General features: G+C 40.1%; 2 protein-coding genes across 3 annotated transcripts; both read right to left on the bottom strand.

Annotated features, from left to right (window-relative positions):
- Positions 1–2907: 2907 nt before the first annotated feature.
- Positions 2908–11569, bottom strand: LOC141019710 (NACHT, LRR and PYD domains-containing protein 3-like). Of its 2 annotated transcripts, none has more exons than XM_073494698.1 (12): positions 11493–11569; positions 10931–11171; positions 10780–10832; positions 10374–10610; positions 7279–9160; positions 6883–7056; positions 6283–6444; positions 5750–5923; positions 5402–5575; positions 4504–4677; positions 4294–4343; positions 2908–4143 (listed from the first exon to the last, which is right to left on the bottom strand). In XM_073494698.1, exons 2-12 carry the CDS (start codon positions 11137–11139, stop codon positions 3626–3628), a joined length of 3807 nt encoding a protein of 1268 aa, XP_073350799.1. In that variant the 5' UTR covers positions 11140–11171; positions 11493–11569; the 3' UTR covers positions 2908–3625. The 2 variants fall into 2 exon arrangements, with proteins under 2 accessions (XP_073350799.1, XP_073350800.1); XM_073494699.1 differs by having other exon boundaries at positions 3541–4143; positions 10931–11098; positions 11493–11522.
- A 1626-nt stretch (positions 11570–13195) lies between these two features.
- LOC141019708 (NACHT, LRR and PYD domains-containing protein 3-like) lies at positions 13196–22123 on the bottom strand. Its single transcript, XM_073494697.1, has 12 exons — positions 22044–22123; positions 21426–21756; positions 21273–21325; positions 20871–21107; positions 17517–19398; positions 17121–17294; positions 16521–16682; positions 15989–16162; positions 15640–15813; positions 14957–15130; positions 14747–14796; positions 13196–14596 (listed from the first exon to the last, which is right to left on the bottom strand). Exons 2-12 carry the CDS (start codon positions 21722–21724, stop codon positions 14079–14081), a joined length of 3897 nt encoding a protein of 1298 aa, XP_073350798.1. The 5' UTR covers positions 21725–21756; positions 22044–22123; the 3' UTR covers positions 13196–14078.
- Positions 22124–24973: the final 2850 nt, after the last annotated feature.

Below are 24973 nucleotides of genomic sequence, written 5' to 3'. Positions count from 1 at the left end.
CAAACACAACAGCTTACCTGAATAGTGGTTTCCGTTGCTGTTTCATTAGCTGAAAAGATGGTCCTGGAGCAACATTAATCATGACGTTCCAGAAACAACACCAACATGGTGATATCAGATACACCATATGATGGTATCCTCCAAAAACGGCGGCGCCACCTCAGTATATTCCCTTCACACCCCATTCCCTATGCGGCTAGCGAGCTTACACAGTATACCAATCAAAGAGACAACATGTATGAACCTGCACAGACTGACGGGGAGAGAAGAGAGAGAGAGAGAGAGAGAATTTGACATTGGTAATGAGGATGTCACACTTATTTAAAACTGATATCAGGAACGCTATCTGGACTTTTCTTTTGTACTTTTATTGCGAAAAAAATGTGAGGGAAACAGCCCAAAGTGGGCCCCTTTGTAACAGGAGAAAACCATCTGCATCCACTCACTCGACTACAGTGTGTGTGTGTGTGTGTGTGTGTGTTCATATCTGTGTATGCACATTTACCTTTATCTCTGAATGTAGAGATGTGTGTGTGTGTGTGTGTGTGACACGTAGGAGTGAGTTAAGCTGACAACTGAAAGGGAACAGGGGGAAAGCCAAACAGCAGAGTGGACGATCACCATGTGCGTCACAGAGCTGACAGGAAGCTCTGAAACAACTGCTCTAATGTTGTAAAACCAAGGACTTGAAATTAGGAATTTGATCTCTAAATTTAGCAGCCTTTGACCTTTTTATTGACCTCATAATTGTTTGTTTCATTTTTCCCCCACAGCTCTTGTAATTGTCCTCTAGTACTATTATTATAAGTTTTATGTATTTCCGATGTGGGTGTGACAGTCCAGTGTGTAGCATTTAGAAGGATCTATTGGCAGAAAAGAAATACAAGAACCATGATTATGTTTTCATTAGTTATAAAGAGAACTGGTGCCATTCCGTTACCTTACAATAAGCCTTTTATACTCCTCTTCCACTCCATTCCAGTCCGCCATCATCTTTTGCAGCCAGGCACCACGTTTCACATTAGTTACATGTTATGGCCAGGTGTAGCCCGGCTCCAAAGACGCTCCACTCTGTTTTGTCCAAAACGTGCTTTTCAGATGCGTTTTTAAAGTGACAGCACCTAGTATGATCTCTGTGTGATCGGCCCCCTAACTCTGTTACAAGCCTTTCACATGACTGCTCCATAGCTGCATGCACTGGGGGGTCAGCTTTTAGAAAAATATCCAGGGTCATTTTTTTTTTACAGTGTTTAGGTTCAGTCCCTCCATCAGGATTAGCATTGAGACGTGTGGCTACTTGTGGGGTTTCTGTTTAAAAGGTAGCAAATGTGACTTTCAATGGGCCTCAAATTGTCAAATTCTTTCACCTTTAACTATATTATTTTTCAATGGATATCATCATTTTTGTCACTCCTTCCTGCGATTACAAACTGATTACAAAGCTTTATAGTGTTCTACAGTGGAGTATTGATGCTGTGGGAGGCAGAAAGTTGTGTTTCATATCTCTGACGCTCAGTCGGGCTGCAATTGTTTGTTTGTAAAAGATTTTTTTGTCTCTGCTAGAATCTGTACACACACGCACACACACACACACACACACACGTGAACAGGGCCAACTGGGCACTACATTTCTCCACTATCTAAGAAGGGACCACTGTTTCTGGTCATTTTGAAGAAACAAAAATAGAATAGAAAAGCTTCTTTTGAGGTCTTTTACCGTGATATTACTTCAAATGTGTTCTTTTAACTTTTTTAAAGAAATTGCCAAGAGGGGACTTGGATCCTTCGGCGACGTCTACCTTTCAAAGAGGGGGCTTCCATGTACTGCATTGGAGCTGTCTCTACCCATTCTTTCACCTAATGATAGTTTGTTTACTATAGAGATTTTCTTTGTTTCTTTCTGAAGTTGATAATTAACTTTAATGTCATCAATATTTAAACATTTCTCTGTAATACCGATATTACGAAAACAATCATAGCCACTTTAATGGAGAATAAGTTTTACCTGCAAATCAGAAGTAATTTGGCTGCATGCACAAATATTAGTATAAGCAACTTCATTTACTTTGAGTTACATTTTATCAGAGATCAGTTACACCAGGACACTAATTTTAAGGGGAATGCATATTCATCTACTAAATAATCCCATGAATATTCTTTAAACCTGATTTGTCATTCTGTTTTTATAACAAAATATAAAAGCTTAGCTCTAGTGGATGGCTTAGCTATTTACCAGATCTTCCCTGTATTAAAATGACGACCCAAGCAGAATGAAAGGAAGTAATAAGTTCTTCCAATAAAGGAAAAAAACAATCAGGATAAAATTAGGAGGGAAAAATGCTCAGCAGGGATATCTTTTAATTAATTGCTTAGAATGGATGTATTATCAGACTTTTTTAGATTTTTAAATTGTATAGTCCCTAGAAACTCCCCTGACAAGTATTTACAAGCACAGGATACATTTCAGTGTACTTCTGTTCTCAGTCTTTACTAATATGAATGTAATTTCATTGTTGAGGCACATTACAGAGAAAGTCCCCCAGTAAATGGTAAATTATGACACATGTTCCCTCTTGGATAGCATGGAGCGATACTCAAACTCCAACATGGACGAATAGAAGAAAATAGCAACATAACAATAAAATTTATAAGTCAAATGTGGTTTATCATGTTTTTTGTAACAAAACATTAAGACTCGACTTTAGTGAATTTCCCAGGTTCAAGCTTCAGTCTGTATTAAAGTGAAACAGTTCTCAGAAGATGGCATAACAATTAAGTTTATTTAAAATTTTAAAGCAAAACAACCTGGAAAAAGTTTTTAAAAAAGATCAGTAGTGAGCTCATTGTTTTCACACACACACACACACGCACACACACACACACAGAGAGAGAGAGAGAGAGGAAAAATGCTGTTATACCATTTTTATTGGACACTTTCACTTTTCAAAATAGAAAATGCACACACACTCAAACAGAGATGCTTCTGTCACATAACTGCCTTCTGAGTGTAACACTCACAAGTAAATATGTACATGCACCTTCACAGTACATTCTTCCATCTGTGCTTCTTGTTTACTATAAAATATACACACATACTGTACATACTGTTTGTCTGTGCCAAAGATTTCACATAACATTTCAACAAGATATCAGAGGTGCAATCAAAAAGATTCAATTTTAGGTACATTTATTTCATATTTGGCCTGAATGTGCCACTGTACTATCTGACAGTTTATTTCTGTTAGCTGACCTGTTAACATGATGAAATTCACATTCAAGCATAAAACTTGCAGACGAGTGTTTGATGGTGCGTGAGATAAAAAATATGAAAGTAGATAAGGAAGGAGTGAACTGTGGGAAGGAATGCTGTCCAGCCTGTACCAGCTGCATCTGGTTCACTCATTTCAAGATCAAGATCACTGGTTTCAAAGTCCAAGTGAGCCTGATTTTTTAATGCAAGGCATGCACCATTGTGAGTGTGGATACTATTTACAGTGTTGCACTTAAACTGACATGGAAACTGACTGCTTTTAACTTTCCCATATTTCATGATCATTTCATCTGCTCTGGGCCATATTTCATCCTCCTCTAGGCTTTTGCTCATTGGGTGGACAAATCCTCATTGTCAATTTATTTCACAGATTCGAACTGATCCGTCACCTACATCGAAGCCAGGATGCAGTGGTTCAGTGAAAGTTGTACGGGCGGTGTACAGGTGCTTCAGTGTATCAGGAAAGACCTCAAAGAAGGACAAAATACCTGCTGGCCAGTCCAGATACACTCCAATGGTACTTTTGCGAGTATAGGCAAGAAATCTCATACAGGACCTGTTATGATGAAAGCTCCCTTTATGATACCAGCACCACGACTTTTCATTCTCTCCCAAATGATATTCACTTGAGCTGTCTCCCATCCTGTCGATACTTTTGTATGCCACTCCAACTCCATCAGCGAAAAAATCCTCAGCCTCCCAGTAATGCCGACCAGTCAGACCCTCCTCACACAGTACTTGACGGCAGTCAAATCTTTCGGGATTATCAGGATGAGGTTGCTTCTCTGTGACGTATGTTGCCTTTTTGTTCTCCTCGGTCAAAATGACATTCACACCTGCTGTGTTGGGGTTCAGTGTCAGCTCACAGGCATCTGCAACCAAGACAGAATTATCAAATAAGGGTGAGTGTGTTTATATCGTGAATCATGCATGATACTACTGTATAGAGCAGGATGAGTATTGAGTGAAAATTCATTAACATCACAGCTTTAGCATTTATTTAAAAATAATTATTTTCTTACACTTTCTCAGTAGCTTCAAGTCAAACCAGAAGTCTTCATTTTGGTCCGCACTGAAGGGAAACAGAAGGACAGATGTGAAAACATTAAATAAATAGTCAAATATGAACATCATATCTAACACATGAAGCACATCTTGCTAATAAATCTCTTAATATAATATCTTGGAATTATGGTGGAAGTGCATTTGTTATACAGCCTGTTTGAGCATACTTGAGTTTCTCCAGACTGCAGTGAGGATCCCTCTGTATTTCAGTCAGCATTTCCACTCCTTGATCTGCCAGGTGATTAAAGCTCAGGTCCAGCTCCCTGAGGCTGCAGTGGTCGGACCTCAGAGCTGAGGCCAGGGCGACACATGCACCTCCCGTCACCTTACAGAATGACAGCCTACGAAAATCAAACAACGTTGTTTTAGACATGTAGTACATTCTATTCACCTATCATTTGTTTACATGACACAAGCATGATTTGATTAGTCTTTAATCAGGCAGGATAATGTTAACATTATTACACCTTTTAATGTAATAAAATAATCCCCTGAAGAGAATACAACCAACAATGAAGTCACCCTGATAATGTAAGTTTCTACTACAATGTCATATGATCAGCATTCAAGGTGACTTATTTGTCAATTAATTCAATTTTTAAATGCCCAGTTCGTAGGATTTGGTGGTATCTACTGACACACAGTAGGGGGCCCCAAGCCAGGACTCTAACCCTGGCCGCTGCAGCGAGGACAAAGACTCTGTACATGGGACACCCACTCTACCAACTGAGCTAGTGGACGCCCCCCAGAAGCAGGTTTTGATCTAAGATTGATAAGCATGACTCATATTCTCCACAACAATCCTCCACTAACACATGGGGTGGTTCAAACTGGTCAGGTTGGATGGTCGAAAGATGCCATGGGCAGTGATCGTCTCAAAGTAGGTTTTCCGGAAGTCAAAGCTTGTGTGATCCCATTGCAAGATGGTATTAGTTTTTTTATTTAATTTTAATTTTCTATACATATTTGTTCAGCACTAGCACTACTGGAGGCACAACAATGGCTTGACTGTTATTGTTGTGCATATCACAATAAAGGACTTGAAAAACTACTCAATGCACTGACCTTAGTGTTTTCAAACGACAGTGTGGGCTCATCAGGGCATTGCAGAGCTCCATCACTCCTGAGTCCTGCAGGTCATTGTAGCTAAGGTCCAGCTCAGTCAGGTAGGAAGGTTTGGAGCTGAGTGCTGAGGCCAACATCTTACAACCTTTCTCAGTGAGTCTGTTGTGACTGAGACTAAATGACAAATGTAGGAATATAATTTAATTGCTAAACAACATGCAATACCTCGTCAGATATTATTTTGCCTATTAGTGTACTGGTTACTTCTTTCTTCCATGATATTACACTTGTAATAGAGACTTGTTTGAACTTGTAAAAAAATGCCGTGCAATGTATGCAGCCTTTTACCTCAACACTGCCAGATTACAGTTTGTGCTCATCAAGCCAGTACAAAGGATCTCCATTTCTGAGTCTTCAACAATGTTGTAACTCAGTTCCAGCTCTCGCAGGGAACACGGTTTGGATACGAGTGCTGTCACCAACTCTTTGCAGATTTGTGTAATTCCACAATTTCGGTTCAGTCTTTTGGTAAAGAGATAAAAGACACATTAAATGAAAAAAATATAAATACTGTAGGTCCAGCCTAATTTAACTAACTCATGATCCAAAACAAGTTGGCAGCAGCTAGTGGCTGTGTAGAAGTAGTCAATGTTATGTTAGAAAGTAACTTGTATCACTGTTGATATTGCTAACAGCAAAAGACTTTTTGCAACAACGATACATCTATCAAGAAATATGCAAAGACAACTGACAGGCTGTTTTAGCAGGTCACGCTATTTGTACGATGTCAAAAACAAATACATCCTTTCTGCCTGACAGTATGACATAGCCAAGAAGTCCGATGTGAAACCTTTTATTCACCATTGATAGCTGAGACTTGCCTGAGCTTCTCCAGGTTGCCTAGCCCATCAGAAAACACAGAGGATAATGCATCTCCCAGTATATTGCCACTCAGCTCCAGTTCTCTCAGATTTGAGAAGATTGACTTGATAGCGGTTACAAAACTCCCAAGTAGGTCTCCACCATATCCATGACCTGAGAGGCTATAAGCACAGGATGTGTGTACAAGTTGTGGAGATAATACAGTCTGGACAAGAGTAATGACATGACCAACTGATAAGTTAGGAGATCAACCAACACTGCCATCCCAAATGCTGCCAGCATGGCACTGTACTGACTGAGTCGGGGTCTGCTCCGAGGTTTCAGCCTGTTAAAAGGCAGCTGTTCCTTGCCACTGTCACCAAGTGCTTGCTCTAAACTACGGTCTACGGTCTAAACCTGCTTTAAATTTAAATTGTCATAAGATAACTTTTGTTGTGATTTGGTGCTGTGGGAATAAGAATAAGACTGACTTGACTTGAAAGCTGATGCCTTTTATGTGTTTCACTTCCTACACAAATGTATAACTAGGGGGCACAAAAAAGATGAACAAAAAAGAAATATAGTAACAAAATAAAGCAAAAAATAATAGTTTTACTCACCTCAGAGCTTCAAGTTTACACTGACAGTTCATCAGTCCGTCAATCAACATCGGTGTAGCATTGGACACAAATAGACTATTTAGCAGATGCAGTTCAGTAAGCGGGGAGTTTGGCATTCGAAGGGCTGTGGAGATTGTTTCACAATACCAAACATCAAGCCAAACCCCTGAGATTCTGCCAAAATTAAAAGAAACAATCATGCATAATCAGATAAAGTTTTAGATTAATGTAATTAATATTAAATTGCTTTTCATTTTTATAAAGGTGTGCTGTGTGTTTGCTGCATTAAGCCAACATTTCAGCTCACATGGGACATATTGAGTTTTGTTTCAGTAAAGTCAGTGACAAAGTGATTGCATGCAAAAGCAGTCAAACCATGCTTAGTTACCAGCTCACCTTGCCTTTTTGCTGTTCCTCATAGCTGGGAGTAGCCTAAAAACACCTTTTGCTGCTGGTCTGTATTTTTTCAAGTGAAATTCATCTAGAGGTGTATTTGACATTAGAACTGAGTCAGCCAGAGCTGAGCACTGAACAGGGGTGAGCCTTGTTTCTGGATTATGATCTGGTTTCAGATACTGCTGCACAGTATCATGTATGGAACTGTCTTTCAGCTCGATCAGGCAGTGAACAACGTTCAGGCATCTGTCAGGTGAGCAGTCCCCTAAGTCTATTTCCTTTAGACTTGTCCTAACTGCCTCAACAACTGCAGAGTGATCCTCTTTCTGTTGAATCAGGCCTTGAAGTAGATCTTGTGTTGATCGTAGAGTCATGCCAATCAGAAACCTGACAAACATGTCCAGTTCTCCTGCCTTTCTCTCAACTGAATTAGCTACTGAAATTTCAATCAGCTCATCCAAAGGTAAATCAATTGGATCTGCATCCAACTCCAACTTGAGCTCTTCCTCAGACCCTGTGAGCAGGAAATCTTTGAGGCTTAGAGAGTCAATTTGTTTACGTGCAAAAGTGTGGTACACAAAGAGAGCGGCAAAGTACTCCTGAACAGTCAAATGCACAAAGCAGTAGAGTTTTCTTGTGTTGAACACATTCTCTTCCTTAAATATCTCTGTGCACAGCCCACAGCAAACTCCTGCTTTGTGTACATCGATGCCATAGCTCTTCAGATCACTGCCAGTAAAAATGATGTTGCCCCGATTCAAATGTTCAAATGCCATTCTGCCTAGTTTCAAAATGAACTCTTCACTTGACTTGAAGATCTCCTCTGCGTCGATCTCATTCTGGTTGTCATACTTGTCCGTTGCTACCTGCATTTGAATGAACAGGAAGTGTGTGTACATCTCAGTAAGAGTTGTGGGTATCTTTCTGTTTTCATCTTGAGTGTTGTCCATTTTTTGTAGCAAATATCCAAGAACTTTCGCCGCAATCCAACAGAAGATGGGTATGTGACACATGATGTATAAGCTTCGGGACATCATGATGTTGTTAATAATTATTTCAGCAACTGCCTTGTCCTCAACTCTCTTCCTGAAGTACTGTATTTTTTGTGGATCATTAAATCCTCTGACCTCAGTCCACTGGTGTACGTACTGGCGAGGGATGCGCTGAACTGCTCCTGGTCTTGAGGTTATCCAGACAAGAGCAGAGGGAAGAAGATGCTCCCGGATGAGGTTGGTCACCAGAGTGTCCACTGATGCCTCCTTGGTGGTATCTGTTAGTCTTTCCGTTATCTTGAAATTCAGTTTCAGTTGGCTTTCATCGAGACCATCAAAGATGAACAACACTTTGTGATTAGCAAATATATTTGCAACTGCTATGTTTTTAAGCTCTGGATGGAATTCTCTCACGAGTGTCTCAAGGCTAAACTGATTCTCTATGACCAGATTTAGCTCCCTGAATGGTAGCACAAAGATGAAGTCCAAGTCCTGATTTGCTGTCCCATCTGCCCAATCCAGGATGAACTTCTTCACTGAGACAGTTTTTCCAATGCCAGCAATTCCCTTTGTCATCACAGTTCTGATACCTTTCACTTCTCCGTCTTGCCCAGATGAGACGCTATCTTCTGTTGTCCTTTTAAAGATGTCATTGCAGTTGATTTTAGTGCCTTCAGATGTTTGACTCCTCGTCTTATCTTCAATCTCCCAGATCTCATGTTCTTGATTGACACGGTCACTCTCTCCCTGTATAATGTGGAGCTCTGTGTAAATTTTGTCTAGTGATCTGACATCCTTATGATCCGTCTCAGTGCCTTCAAACTCATATTTAAACCTTTCCCTTAGAACTGCTTTGTGCTTCTTCTTGACTCCTTTGACAAGATCCTCTGCTGCAATGAAAGAGTTGATGTCAAAACATTACGTAAGAAGCAATACTTATTGTTACGACCAAGGCCTAGGGGAAACCCTGGCGCAACATAAAAATGAGACCAAACAGACATGCTGGCAGTCTGGTTGAGAGAGGAGAGCCCACAGGAAGCGGGATGAGCCGGCCTTTAAACTTCTGGCTTTAAGGCAGGAACCCATCAGCTCCCTGGACAACCTACACTCACTCAACCAAACACACCTGCAACCAATCACACACACTCACACACTCAGGTAACACAGAGGTGCATTAAAGCACAGAGGCAATTAAAGCACATACAATAGAAATGTTTATACGACCTCTGGGGTCGTAACAACTTTGAACAGTGTACTGCATTTGATCTTGTTAATGTGTTTGAGGTCCAATCTGTAAGAGAGAGTCTCATTTCTAACTCTGTAAACGCTGGCCCAACCAACCAAGCCAAAGCATCAGTATTTGATGAGTTGGGAATAAGACTTTATACTCAACTATCTTACAAACTGGACTTTTAAAATGAGAGATGCACCAATCCACCTTTTTCAGTTCTGATCTAATTCAGATACCTGATTACAAAGTTTTCTGAAAGGGATATGATCACATCGGAGCCCCCGTTGAACAGCACAACTGTTAGCTTCTGAGCGAAACAAGTAAGTCTCCTGCATGCAGAATTCCAGAGACATTAAAGGTTGGAAACATTATATCGTATATGAAGTTGCAGATCCCAGAGCTAATCTATAGTGTCCAGTATGTCAGATTGTTTTTGCACATGCAGCTCAGCTGGAAAAGCTCCACTTCGGCGATACAGTATGCAGTTTATTTTCAGATAGTTTACAGGGAGATCATGTTTATTTTTCACATGCCCCAGACACTGCGTGAGGCATTTTACTTATCTGAACACAGAATTGTATTGCCCTGCAATATAGCATCAGCATTATCTGTTACCAGCTCTGTGGTGTTAGCAACAGGGGGGATATAAAAACATCTCAGACTATGGAATCTGAATCGATCTGTGGATTAGTGACATCAGTCTAATATCCAACGAGTGAATTAAGTCTGAACTGGAATATGAGTGGATCAGTCCCAACTCCACCATTAACAATTAAAAGCTTCATATTATCATCATGTTTTAGGCAAAGATTTCAAAAAAGGTTGTTTTTAAAAAAAAAACAAAGACCATAAAAAAACAAGACCATACATACTTTGACAATGTTCTGGTTGAGTTTTCAGGAGGATTTTGAAGAAGGCAGATTTGGCTTTTGTGGATGTGAGGGCCCTGTAAATCTCTCTCATCTGCTCCTGGCTGGTCCTGGCAGCCTTAATTATGGCATACATCTCATTATGGATTATTTTCTGCTGCAACATCTCATCCGCTATTACCATCACTGAGCTGACGCTCTGAATGAGCTGAGCGCGGTTGTCGTCCACCCAGGCAGCTTCTTTTAAAAAGACGAACACAAGATGTCATATATTGGACACAGCTACCAATCACAAGCATGCAGCAGGATGAATGGCCTCTAAAGCATGTATATACTGTTCTTGTTATTGTTATTTTATGGTCACCAATTTAAATTAAGATAGTGTTTGCTCCTAAATGTATTAACTCACCTTTCTTCTCTGTGATGGCTGAATCAGGATCATGTGTTTCAGAGAGGCCAGGACTGACAAATGACAAAACAACTGTGCTTTATAGATTAATCAGTTAACAATGCTGAGAACCAAAGTAATTTTTTAATTATTTGTTTATATTTAATCTCACCTAGGGGTGTTAACTTCAACCAAGGTGGACTCATGTAGCAGTGTGCTGTTCTTCTCACTACAACCCAGTGTTTCAGAGGCAGTATCAGTATTTTCTTCTTCCTGCCTCCTTAAAGTCTCCTCCCCTGATATGTCCGTTACAGCTCCACCCTCCTCCTGCATAGATGACCTAATTTGGAGGAGAGCAGATTTTCTCTTTCTCTTCCCCATGATGTTATTTCTTCAGTGTCAGCACTGTGAATCTGTAATTCGGAAAGTCTTCAAATGTCAACATGCTCCGCAACAAACATAATTTCCTCAGAGCAGCCAAATTTGCTGTCATTATGTACAATGCATATACTAACTGAAGTAAATGATGTGAGCCCATATTCTGTTTTACTATGAACTTGATAATTTGATTTATGCTTAAAGTAAAAGCAATGTTTGTTTGGTCTGTATTTGTATTGTCTACACCTCTACAGCAACTTGTGTTGTTTTTGATTTAACTAAAACATAAGATATTTGACAGGACTATTCATATTGTGTTTAAATACCTAAAAATATATTCAAATGTGTTATTTTACCTTTTTGTCTGAGGTCCTGTGGTAATCTGCAGCAGGAGAGAAGAACATGTTGCATTTCCAATCCACTTGTGAACAACAAGGAGAAAGACTACTTTTGTCAGACAGGATGTGAGCATTCAGATGGGCGGACCTAACTAAGTGTGTGTGTGTGTGTGTGTGTGTGTGTGTGTGTGTGTGTGTGTGTGTGTGTGTGAGGGAGAAAGAGAAAGTAAAATGTAGCTGCACAAAAAACTCCAAAACTGTTCTGTCGAGTTGTACAAAAGTCTGTTTGTCTTTCTTAGAGAAAACAGAGTTCTGTGTTTGAAATCCTCACTTGTGTCAGAGGAAAACCAAACTTCCTTCTAATTGTATGGCATCGTGCAGTAGCCTGCAAGTCCATTCATGCTCTATGATGTGTCTGTCTTTTTTTTTGATAAGAGGTTATTCCAGGTTGTTGTCAGACTTTGGCAACTGTCCTGTGTTAATCATTAATCAGATGATCAAAGGCAGCATTTTGGCAGAGGGTTTTGTGGTTCAGATGTGTATTAAAGACAGTCTGGTGTATGTTCTATGTAAATAGACAAGATCGTCAATTAGGATGTTTAGCACAAAACCACAGGCCCTGACGAGTTTGTATAGTCAGAGAGCATTATGTTCTGTTAAACATACTTGATCGGTAAAGCTATGCTTACATAAGCAACAAATGCAAACATTATCCCCAGGGTCAGGAGCTTGCCAGCTAGCGGATCTATTGGCAGAAAGAAAAATACAAGAACCATGATTAGATTTTCATTACTAATCACCTGATAAAGAGAACTGGTGCATTCCCAGTACCCTATGATAAGCCTTTTATACTCCTCTTCCATTCCATTCCAGTCAGCCATGTAACACCCCCAGATGAAATCAAATACCTTCTACAAATAGGGCCTTTAGAATTTTTCACATATTTTGCAGCCAGGCACCACGTTTCACATTAGTTACATGTTATGGCCAGGTGCAGCCCGGCTCCACAGTCGCTCCACCCTGTTTTGTCTAAAACGTGCTTTTCAGATGCCTTTTTAAAGTGACAGCGCCTAGTATGATCTCTGTGTGATCGGCCCCCTAACTCTGTTACAAGCCTTTCACATGACTGCTCCATAGCTGCATGCACTGGGGGGTCAGCTTTTAGAAAAATTTCCAGAGTCTTTTTTTTTTTTTTACAGTGTTTAGGTTCAGTCCCTCCATCAGGATTAGCATTGAGACGTGTGGCTACTTGTGGGGTTTCTCTTTAAAAGGTAGCAAATGTGACTTTCAATGGGCCTCAAATTGTCAAATTCTTTCACCTTTAACTATATTATTTTTCAATGGATATCATCACGTTTTTCACTCCTTCCTGTGATTAAAAACTGATTACAAAGCGTTATAGTGTTCTACAGTGGAGTATTGATGCTGTGGGAGGCAGAAAGTTGTGAAGTTCAGTGAGGCACATTACAGAGAAAGTCCCCTGTTAACTGGTAAATTATGACACATTTTCCCTCTTGGATACTATGGAGCGATACTCAAACTCCAACATGGATGAATAGAAGAAAACGGCAACATTAATAACATTTATAAGTAAAATGACCTCAACTCATCTGTTCTAATGTGGTTAATCATGTTTTTTGTAACAAAACATTAAGACTCAACTTTAGTGAATTTCCCAGGTTCAAGCTTCAGTCTGTATTAAAGTGAAACAGTTCTCAGAAGACGGCATAACAATTAAGTTTATTTAAAATTTTAAAGCAAAACAACCTGGATAAAGTTAAAACAAAAAGATAGAAAGTAGTTGGCTCATTGTTTTCACACATACACAGAGAGAGAGAGAGAGAGAGAGAGAGAGAGAGAGAGAGAGAGAGAGAGAGAGAGAGAGAGGAAAAATGCTGTTATACCATTTTTATTGGACACTTTCACTTTTCAAAATAGAAAATGCACACACACTCAAACAGAGATGCTTCTGTCACATAACTGCCTTCTGAGTGTAACACTCACAAGTAAATATGTACATGCACCTTCACAGTACATTCTTCCATCTGTGCTTCTTTTTTACCATAAAATATACACACATACTGTTTGTCTGTGCCAAAGATTTCACATAACATTTCAACAAGATATCAGAGGTGCAATCAAAAAGATTCAATTGTAGGTACATTTATTTCATATTTGGCCTGAATGTGCCACTGTACTATCTGACAGTATATTTAGCAGTTAGCTGACCTGTTAACATGATGAAATTCACATTCAAGCATAAAACTTGCAGACGAGTGTTTGATGGTGCGTGAGATAAAAAATATGAAAGTAGATAAGGAAGGAGTGAACTGTGGGAAGGAATGCTGTCCAGCCTGTACCAGCTGCATCTGGTTCACTCATTTCAAGATCAAGATCACTGGTTTCAAAGTCCAAGTGAGCCTGATTTTTTAATGCAACGCACGCACCATTGTGAGTGTGGATACTATTTACAGTGTTGCACTTAAACTGACATGGAAACTGACTGCTTTTAACTTTCCCATATTTCATGATCATTTCATCTGCTCTGGGCCATATTTCGTCCTCCTCTAGGCTTTTGCTCATTGGGTGGACAAATCCTCATTGTCAATTTATTTCACAGATTCGAACTGATCCGTCACCTACATCGAAGCCAGGATGCAGTGGTTCAGTGAAAGTTGTACGGGCGGTGTACAGGTGCTTCAGTGTATCAGGAAAGACCTCAAAGAAGGACAAAATACCTGCTGGCCAGTCCAGATACACTCCAATGGTACTTTTGCGAGTATCGGCAAGAAATGTCATACAGGACCCGTTATGATGAAAGCTCCCTTCATGATACCAGCACCACGACTTTTCATTCTCTCCCAAATGATATTCACTTGAGCTGTCTCCCATCCTGTCGATACTTTTGTATGCCACTCCAACTCCATCAGCGAAAAAATCCTCAGCCTCCCAGTAATGCCGACCAGTCAGACCCTCCTCACACAGTACTTGACGGCAGTCAAATCTTTCGGGATTATCAGGATGAGGTTGCTTCTCTGTGACGTATGTTGCCTTTTTGTTCTCCTCGGTCAAAATGACATTCACACCTGCTGTGTTAGGGTTCAGTGTCAGCTCACAGGCATCTGCAACCAAGAAAGAATTATCAAATAAGGGTGAGTGTGTTTATATCGTGAATCATGCATGATACTACTGTATAGAGCAGGATGAGTATTGAGTGAAAATTCATTAACATCACAGCTTTAGCATTTATTTAAAAATAATTATTTTCTTACACTTTCTCAGTAGCTTCAAATCAAACCAGAAATCTTCATTTTGGTCCACACTGAAGGGAAACAGAAGGACAGATGTGAAAACATTAAATAAATAGTCAAATATGAACATCATATCTAACACATGAAGCACATCTTGCTAATAAATCTCTTAATATAATATCTTGGAATTATGGTGGAAGTGCATTTGTTATACAGCCTGTTTGAGCATACTTGAGTTTCTCCAGACTGCAGTGTGGATCCCTCTGTATTTCAGTCAGCATTTCCACTCCTTGATCTGCCAGGTGATTAAAGCTCAGGTCCAGCTCCCTGAGGCTGCAGTGGTCGGACCTCAGAGCAGAGGCCAGGGCGACACATGCACCTCCCGTCACCTTACAGAATGACAGCCTACGAAAATCAAACAACGTCATTTTAGACATGTAGTACATTCTATTCACCTATCATTTGTTTACATGACACAAGCATGATTTGATTAGTCTTTAATCAGGCAGGATAATGTTAACATTATTACACCTTTTGTTGTAATAAAATAATCCCCTGTCTAAGATTGATAAGCATGACTCATATTCTCCACAACAATCCTCCACTAACACATGGGGTGGTTCAAACTGGTCAGGTTGGATGGTTGAAAGATGCCATGGGCAGTGATCGTCTTTAAGTCCACTGCTTGATCCGAAAACTTGCACTTTCTTCTCCGGACGTCAAAGCTTGTGTGATCCCATTGCAAGATGGTATCGTTTTGGTTTTTTTTAATATAATTTTTTATACATATTTGTACAGCACTAGCACTATTGGAGGGAGCCTCAAAACTAAGGATTTCATTGCCAACAACGGCTTGACTGTTATTGTTGTGCATATCACAATAAAGGACTTGAAAAGCTACTTAATGCACTGACCTTAGTGTTTTCAAACGACAGTGTGGACTCATCAGGGCATTGCAGAGCTCCATCGCTCCTGAGTCCTGCAGGTCATTGTAGCTCAGGTCCAGCTCAGTCAGGTAGGAAGGTTTGGAGCTGAGTGCCGAGGCCAACATCTTACAACCTTTCTCAGTGAGTCTGTTGTGACTGAGACTAAATGACAAATGTAGGAATATAAAGAAATTGCTATACAACATGCAATACCTCGTCAGATATTATTTTGCCTATTAGTGTACTGGTTCCTTCTTTCTTCCATGATATTACACCTGTAATAGAGACTTGTTTGAACTTGTAAAAAAAATGCAGTGCAATGTATGCAGCCTTTTACCTCAACACTGCCAGATTACAGTTTGTGCTCATCAAGCCAGTACAAAGGATCTCCATTTCTGAGTCTTCAACAATGTTGTAACTCAGTTCCAGCTCTCGCAGGGAACACGGTTTGGATACGAGTGCTGTCACCAACTCTTTGCAGATTTGTGCAATTCCACAATTTCGGTTCAGTCTTTTGGTAAAGAGATAAAAGACACATTAAATGAAAAAAATATAAATACTGTAGGTCCAGCCTAATTTAACTAACTCATGATCCAAAACAAGTTGGCAGCAGCTAGTGGCTGTGTAGAAGTAGTCAATGTTATGTTAGAAAGTAACTTGTATCACTGTTGATATTGCTAACAGCAAAAGACTTTTTGCAACAACGATACATCTATCAAGAAATATGCAAAGACAACTGACAGGCTGTTTTAGCAGGACAGCTATTTGTACGATGTCAAAAACAAATACATCCTTTCTGCCTGACAGTATGACATAGCCAAGAAGTCCGATGTGAAACCTTTTATTCACCATTGATAGCTGAGACTTGCCTGAGCTTCTCCAGGTTGCCTAGCCCATCAGAAAACACAGAGGATAATGCATCTCTCAGTATGTTGCCACTCAGCTCCAGTTCTCTCAGATTTGAGAAGATTGACTTGATAGCGGTTACAAAACTCCCAAGTAGGTCTCCACCATATCCATGACCTGAGAGGCTATAAGCACAGGATGTGTGTACAAGTTGTGGAGATAATACAGTCTGGACAAGAGTAATGACATGACCAACTGATAAGTTAGGAGATCAACCTACACTGCCATCCCAAATGCTGCCAGCATGGCACTGTACTGACTGAGTCGGGGTCTGCTCCGAGGTTTCAGCCTGTTAAAAGGCAGCTGTTCCTTGCCACTGTCACCAAGTGCTTGCTCTAAACTACGGTCTACGGTCTAAGCCTGCTTTAAATCTAAATTGTCATAAGATAACTTTTGTTGTGATTTGGTGCTGTGGGAATAAGAATAAGACTGACTTGACTTGAAAGCTGATGCCTTTTATGTGTTTCACTTCCTACACAAATATATAACTAGGGGTCACAAAAAAGATGAACAAAAAAGAAATATAGTAACAAAATAAAGCAAAAAATAATAGTTTTACTCACCTCAGAGCTTCAAGTTTACACTGACAGTTCATCAGTCCGTCAATCAACATCGGTGTACCCTTGGGACCAAATACACTATTTATCAGATGCAGTTCAGTAAGCGGGGAGTTTGGCACTCGAAGGGCTGTGGAGATTGTTTCACAATACCAAACATCAAGCCAAACCCCTGAGATTCTGCCAAAATTAAAAGAAACAATCATGCATAATCAGATAAAGTTTTAGATGAATGCAATTAATATTCAATTATTGTTCATTTTTATAAAGGTGTGCTGTGTGTTTGCTGCATTAAGCCAACATTTCAGCTCACATGGGACATATTGAGTTTTGTTTCAGTAAAGTCAGTGACAAAGTGATTGCATGCAAAAGCAGTCAACCCATGCTTAGTTACCAGCTCACCTTGCCTTTTTGCTGTTCCTCATAGCTGGGAGTAGCCTAAAAAAACCTTTTGCTGCTGGTCTGTATTTTTTCAAGTGAAATTCATCTAGAGGTGTATTTGACATTAGAACTGAATCAGCCAGAGCTGAGCACTGAACAGGGGTGAGCCTTGTTTCTGGATTATGATCTGGTTTCAGATACTGCTGCACAGTATCATGTATGGAACTGTCTTTCAGCTCGATCAGGCAGTGAACAACGTTCAGGCATCTGTCAGGTGAGCAGTCCCCTAAACCTATTTCCTTTAGACTTGTCCTAACTGCCTCAACAACTGCAGAGTGATCCTCTTTCTGTTGAATCAGGCCTTGAAGTAGATCTTGTGTTGATTGTAGAGTCATGCCAATCAGAAACCTGACGAACATGTCCAGTTCTCCTGCCTTTCTCTCAACTGAATTAGCTACTGAAATTTCAATCAGCTCATCCAAAGGTAAATCAATTGGATCTGCATCCAACTCCAACTTGAGCTCTTCCTCAGACCCTGTGAGCAGGAAATCTTTGAGGCTTAGAGAGTCAATTTGTTTACGTGCAAAAGTGTGGTACACAAAGAGAGCGGCAAAGTACTCCTGAACTGTCAAATGCACAAAGCAGTAGAGTTTTCTTGTGTTGAACACATTCTCTTCCTTTAATATCTCTGTGCACAACCCACAGCAAACTCCTGCTTTGTGAACATCAATGCCATAGCTCTTCAGATCATTGCCAGTAAAAATGATGTTGCCCCGATTCAAATGTTCAAATGCCATTCTGCCTAGTTTCAAAATGAACTCTTCACTTGACTTGAAGATCTCCTCTGCGTCGATCTCATTCTGGTTGTCATACTTGTCCGTTGCTACCTGCATTTGAATGAACAGGAAGTGTGTGTACATCTCAGTAAGAGTTGTGGGTATCTTTCTGTTTTCATCTTGAGTGTTGTCCATTTTTTGTAGTAAGTATCCAAGAACTTTCGCCGCAATCCAACAGAAGATGGGTATGTGACACATGATGTATAAGCTTCGGGACATCATGATGTTGTTAATAATTATTTCAGCAACTGCCTTGTCCTCAACTCTCTTCCTGAAGTACTGTATTTTTTGTGGATCATTAAATCCTCTGACCTCAGTCCACTGGTGTACGTACTGGCGAGGGATGCGCTGAACTGCTCCTGGTCTTGAGGTTATCCAGACAAGAGCGGAGGGAAGAAGATGTTCCCGGATGAGGTTGGTCACCAGAGTGTCCACTGATGCCTCCTTGGTGGTATCTGTTAGTCTTTCTGTTATCTTGAAATTCAGTTTCAGTTGGCTTTCATCGAGACCATCAAAGATGAACAACACTTTGTGATTAGCAAATATATTTGCAACTGCTATGTTTTTAAGCTCTGGATGGAATTCTCTCACGAGTGTCTCAAGGCTAAACTGATTCTCTATGACCAGATTTAGCTCCCTGAATGGTAGCACAAAGATGAAGTCCAAGTCCTGATTTGCTGTCCCATCTGCCCAATCCAGGATGAACTTCTTCACTGAGACAGTTTTTCCAATGCCAGCAATTCCCTTTGTCATCACAGTTCTGATACCTTTCACTTCTCCGTCTTGCCCAGATGAGACACTATCTTCTGTTGTCCTTTTAAAGATGTCATTGCAGTTGATTTTAGTGCCTTCAGATGTTTGACTCCTCGTCTTATCTTCAATCTCCCAGATCTCATGTTCTTGATTGACACGGTCACTCTCTCCCTGTATAATGTGGAGCTCTGTGTATATTTTGTCTAGTGATCTGGCATCCTTATGATCCGTCTCAGTGCCTTCAAACTCATATTTAAACCTTTCCCTTAGAACTGCTTTGTGCTTCTTCTTGACTCCTTTGACGAGATCCTCTGCTGCAATGAAAGAGTTGATGTCAAAACATTACGTAAGAAGCAATACTTTTTGTTACGACCAAGGCCTAGGGGAAACCCTGGCGCAACATAAAAATGAGACCAAACAGACATGCTGGCAGTCTGGTTGAGAGAGGAGAGCCCACAGGAAGCGGGATGAGCCGGCCTTTAAACTTCTGGCTTTAAGGCAGGAACCCATCAGCTCCCTGGACAACCTACACTCACTCAACCAAACACACCTGCAACCAATCACACACACTCACACACTCAGGTAACACAGAGGTGCATTAAAGCACAGAGGCAATTAAAGCACATACAATAGAAATGTTTATACGACCTCTGGGGTCATAACAACTTTGAACAGTGTACTGCATTTGATCTTGTTAATGTGTTTGAGGTCCAATCTGTAAGAGAGAGTCTCATTTCTAACTCTGTAAACGCTGGCCCAACCGACCAAGCCAAAGCATCAGTATTTGATGAGTTGGGAATAAGACTGTATACTCAACTGTCTTACAAACTGGACTTTTAAAATTAGAGATGCACCAATCCAAATCACCAATCCACCAAAGTAAGTCTCCTGCATGCAGAATTCCAGAGACATTAAAAGGTTGGAAACATTATGTCGTATATGAAATTGCAGATCCCAGAGCTAATCTATAGTGTCCAGTATATCAGAGTTTTTGGGGGTTTTTTTGCACAGCAGCTCAGCTGGAAAAGCTCCACTTTGGCGATACAGTATGCAGTTTAATTTCAGATAGCTTACAGGGAAATCATGTTTATTTTTCATATGCCCTATCAGACACTGCGTGAGGCATTTTACTCATCTGAACACAGAATTTAATTGGCAAATGTAAGCATTAATGTATTGCCCTGCAATATACTGTAGTGTGAGAGAAATTCTCTAATGTCCCTTTATTATTTTGATATGTTGTTCTTGCATATGTGTATCCTGAGGCGAATGTGGAGATGATTAGAATGCTGTCTGGAGTGAGATCATATGTAATCTTGTTACTATGCTACAATTGTGAGTATTGTTTTCTGCTATTATAAAGGATGAGGAGAGACTGCCTATCTTCAGTCATCATCTATGCGCTGCTGATGAATGACTCTGGCTTGCAAGCAATAAAGAACTTCTAGAAAATAAAATATTGTGTCAAACTTGGTGTTTTGACCAACTCTCATTTGCACTTGACAAGTGACTGATATTTAAGTGGACACAACAATAGCATTAGCATTATCTGTTACCAGCTCTGTGGTGTTAGCAACAGGGGGGATATAAAAACATCTCAGACTATGGAATCTGAATCGATCTGTGGATTAGTGACATCAGTCTAATATCCAACAAGTGAATTAAATCCGAACTATAATCTGAGTGGATCAGTCCCAACTCCACCATTAACAATTAAAAGCATCAAATTACCATCATGTTAGACAAAGACTTCAAAAAAGTTTTTTAAAAATCAGACCTTACGTACTTTGACAATGTTTTGGTTGATTTTTCAGGAGGATTTTGAAGAAGGCAGATTTGGCTTTTGTGGATGTGAGGGCCCTGTAAATCTCTCTCATCTGCTCCTGGCTGGTCCTGGCAGCCTCGATTTTGGCATACATCTCATTATGGATTATTTTCTGCTGGAACATCTCATCCGCTATTACCATCACTGAGCTGACGCTCTGAATGAGCTTAGCCCGGTTGTCGTCCACCCAGGCAGCTTCTTTTAAAAAGACGAACACAAGATGTCATTGGACACAGCTACCAATCACAAGCATGCAGCAGGATGAATGGCCTCTAAAGCATGTATATACTGTTCTTGTTATTGTTATTTTATGGTCACCAATTTAAATTAAAATAGCGTTTGCTCCTAAATGTATTAACTCACCTTTCTTCTCTGTGATGGCTGAATCAGGATCATGTGTTTCAGAGAGGCCAGGACTGACAAATGACAAAACAACTGTGCTTTATAGATTAATCAGTTAACAATGCTGAGAACCAAAGCATTTTTTTATTTTTATTTGTTTATATTTAATCTCACCTAGGGGTGTTAACTTCAACCAAGGTGGACTCATGTAGCAGTGTGCTGCTCTTCTCACTACAACCCAGTGTTTCAGAGGCAGTATCAGTATTTTCTTCTTCCTGCCTCCTTAAAGTCTCCTCCTCTGTTATGTCCGTTACAGCTCCACCCTCCTCTGGCATAGTTGACCTCATTTGGAGGAGAGCAGACATTTCTCCACTTTCGACTGTGGTGGAAACTTTGTCTTTCTCATGGTCAACTTTGTGACACTCCTTCTCCTCTGTTGTACCCCTCCTGAGTGCAGAGCATAGGCTCCCCATGATGTTATTTCTTCAGTGTCAGCGCAGTGAATCTGTAAACAAACATAATTTCCTCAGAGCAGCCAAATTTGCTGCCTTTATGTACAATGCATGTACTAACTGAAGTAAATGATGTGAACCCATATTCTGTTTTACTATGAACTTGATAATTTGATTTATGCTTAAAGTAAAAGCAATGTTTGTTTGGTCTGTATTTGTATTGTCTACACCTCTACAGCAACTTGTGTTGTTTTTGATTTAACTAAAACATAAGCTATTTGACAGGACTACTCATATTGTGTTTAAATACCTAAAAATATATTCAAATGTGTTATTTTACCTTTTTGTCTGAGGTCCTGTGGTAATCTGCAGCAGGAGAGAAGAACATGTTGCATTTCCAATGCTTGTGGGTCTATCGACTTGTGAACAACCCGGAGAAAGACTACTCTTGTCAGAGACAGGACGTGAGCATTTTGTTGGGCGGACCTAAAAAGCGCGTGCGTGTGTGTGTGTGTGTGTGTGTGTGTGTGTGTGTGTGTGTGTGTGTGTGTGTGTGTGTGTGTGTGTGTGTGTGTGTGTGTGTGAAATCCTCACTTGTGTCAGAGGAAAACCAAACTTCCTTCTAATTTTATGGCATCGTCCAGCAGCCTGCAAGTCCATTTAGGCTGTATGATGTGTCTGTCCTTTTTTTTTGATAAGAGGTTATTCCAGGTTGTTGTCTGGCATGGACAGAAACAAAGGCCAGACTTTGGCAACTGTCCTGTGTTAATCATTAGCCAGATGTTCACTAACAAGGGCAGCATTTTGGCAGAGGGTTTTTGTGGTTCAGATGCGTCTTAATTAAAGACAGTCTGGTGTATGTTCTATGTAAGTACGGCATACAGAATCACATCCATCTAAATAGTTGGATTTGACATAAACAGATAAGTGATGGCACTGATCATCACAGGCTACAGTCAGTGGGACAAATGAGTTAAAGACAGCCAGTGCTGGCAGTCACCAACTTGGCTCTGTATTAATGTTAGCTATGATTTTGGCTTTAGGATCTCAGCAACTTTGCAGTCATGTGTAGTTTTAATCCTGGAATTATTTATGTAAGTTTTAAATGATTAAAGGTGCACTGTGTTATCAATCAGAAGAGAAAGATCTTCAAAGACTATATTTTTTTCTGCCTAAACAAACTCTCACGTTTTCATGACTGAATAAACCGACCTTAAAGGACAACACAATTTCATGCTGTTTTACCTTGTTTATATTTGGCGGACCCTGCCACCTTTCTAGCTTCAAACAGTGTCCTGGGGACCTTACCTTCCTCTGAGAACTCCTTGTTTATTCAGTAATATAGTTATATATTTTCATTATCACCTCATTAATGTAAATATTAAAATTGTGACTTTACTCCAAAACTACATAGTGCCCCTTTAAGTTGTCTAGCTATCTTTTCCCCCTGTACTCTGGTTTTAAAGAATCAACGGTGCAGCCATTGTTTTAAAATGATCATTAGAAACATATATTAATCATTTTTACAGTAGTAAAGTCATTTACAAAACTTTCCTTGCCACCAAATAATTCACCATGTAAAGGAATGTGCCCTTTTTAGGTTACCCTTGCCCCTTACAAATGATCTGTTCATGTACTGTACAAGTGAATATTCTACTCACTTATTTTCCAAGGTTGTAAAATTCTGTGTTTTGCACGTTCAGGGATACTCAAACAGATCCTCTGCATAGTCTCTTTTAGGTTCCTCCAGTTGTAAATTGGATTTGAGCGCCTGTCCGTAAATCAACAAATGCTACACTGTTTGTTAGTCAGACCCTGAGTTCTCTTCTTATTGTCCCTTTAACGTATCTTAGACTTAAAATAATTATGGAGGTCACCCATTTTCATATATAATGGTCAACAATGTATACATTAAAAGTATTCCATAAACTTCCCTTAAACTTGTATGTAAAAGCTAAAAAAAAATAAGATGAAAAGGGACCTGCATTTTTCGAGCACATATTTATGAAAGGTGTAATAATCCATACGCTTCATCCATTTTACAGGAGGGAAGGGACTAAAGAAGCAGGTCACCATTCTGCCAACACTTCACTTTTAAACTTTAAAGAGCGAATTTGCTCCCTAATCGCTCTCTCTGCTCCACCTCTGCTTTCTCTATCTGGATTTCTTTTTTTTGTTCCCTTTTCCTCACCCTCTTTTCATAAGCTCTCTCTCCTCCGCTGTCAGCTCTAATTAGGCCACTGTGTGTGCACGGATGCGTGTGTCAGTGCAACTATGTGTGTGTGTTTTTAAGTGGTCTTAGGAGGCCCATAGCTCTGCTCTGCTTCCCCACTGGGTCCTGCTGGTCGGAGGGAGACACACACGTACGCGTTGACTACTGCTGATGCTGGGAGCAGCCATTCAGTGTGGGTCTAATGACTCCCTTTACAGCTGCACTCGTTAATACACAGCATAATATCAAAGCGTGCCTGACCGGCAGCACAAAAGCAGAGACCTATAAGCCGAAATGGTTACAAATCCTGCCCCTCTATAGATGCAAGACAAATGTAACCCCTGGGTAAGTACACCTCACTGAGTACAGAGTGTAATAATTACAATACGAGATGTGCAATGCAAGTCATTTCAGTCAACTTTAAAGGATAAGTTCACCTAAAAATGAAAAATCAGTCATTATCTTCTCACGCCCATGCTGACGTAAGACCTGTTGATGTCTTGTCGTCCACAAAACATTTCTGGAGCTTCACAGCAAAACAGAGTTGCAGCACTCTCCTAAACAACTGAAGTGAATGAGGACTTGTTCTCTTGTTGTCTGTTGTTGCTGTGACCACAAAGTGTGATAAGAGGTGTTAGCCCACCATCTTTGGGCTTGACTCAGATTTTCCACAACTGTTTACAACCTTAGCCTCACTTTTAATATCTGAAAATTATTTCTAGTATTTCTGCGGCTTCTTATTCTATTCTTGTTGTGTGATTATATTGAAAACATTGCACTTGTTGAATATATAATTGTTTTGCTTTAACTGAATTTTCTTTCAAGTATCGATTCATTTCATATCATATTAAAGGGGAATTCCGGTATTTTTAAATCTGGGCCCTATATTTAAATGTTTTGGTGTGTAAAAGATTCAGTTACCATCAGTTTTGAAATCGGTCCAGTAGTTCTGCTAAGCTGGCAGCAGCAACATGGCTGCAATGGGTGTAATGCAATCCTTTGGGGCAACTCCGACCGTCAAAGTTACATTCACTAAAAGTGCTTGTTTTTGTCACTGA

This window comes from Pagrus major, chromosome 23, assembly GCF_040436345.1.
Source record: "Pagrus major chromosome 23, Pma_NU_1.0".
In the NCBI taxonomy this organism is placed as follows: Eukaryota; Metazoa; Chordata; class Actinopteri; order Spariformes; family Sparidae; genus Pagrus; species Pagrus major.
Note: the sequence above shows the minus strand (reverse complement) of the source record. Positions and strands in the feature narration are given on the sequence as shown.

Bases quoted from the DNA above. Each gene is read 5' to 3' on its own strand.
- LOC141019708 (XM_073494697.1), bottom strand. From the start codon at position 21,724: ATGGGGAGCCTATGCTCTGCACTCAGGAGGGGTACAACAGAGGAGAAG. The intron at 19,399-20,870 runs GTACGTAAGGTC...CTTTCATTGCAG, and splicing joins TCAACCAAAACATTGTCAAA to CAGAGGATCTCGTCAAAGGA. The intron at 17,295-17,516 runs GTGAGCTGGTAA...TAATTTTGGCAG, and splicing joins AGGAACAGCAAAAAGGCAAG to AATCTCAGGGGTTTGGCTTG.
- LOC141019710 (XM_073494698.1), bottom strand. From the start codon at position 11,139: ATGGGGAAGAGAAAGAGAAAATCTGCTCTCCTCCAAATTAGGTCATCT. The intron at 10,833-10,930 runs GTGAGATTAAAT...GTCATTTGTCAG, and splicing joins GTTGAAGTTAACACCCCTAG to TCCTGGCCTCTCTGAAACAC. The intron at 7,057-7,278 runs GTGAGCTGGTAA...TAATTTTGGCAG, and splicing joins AGGAACAGCAAAAAGGCAAG to AATCTCAGGGGTTTGGCTTG.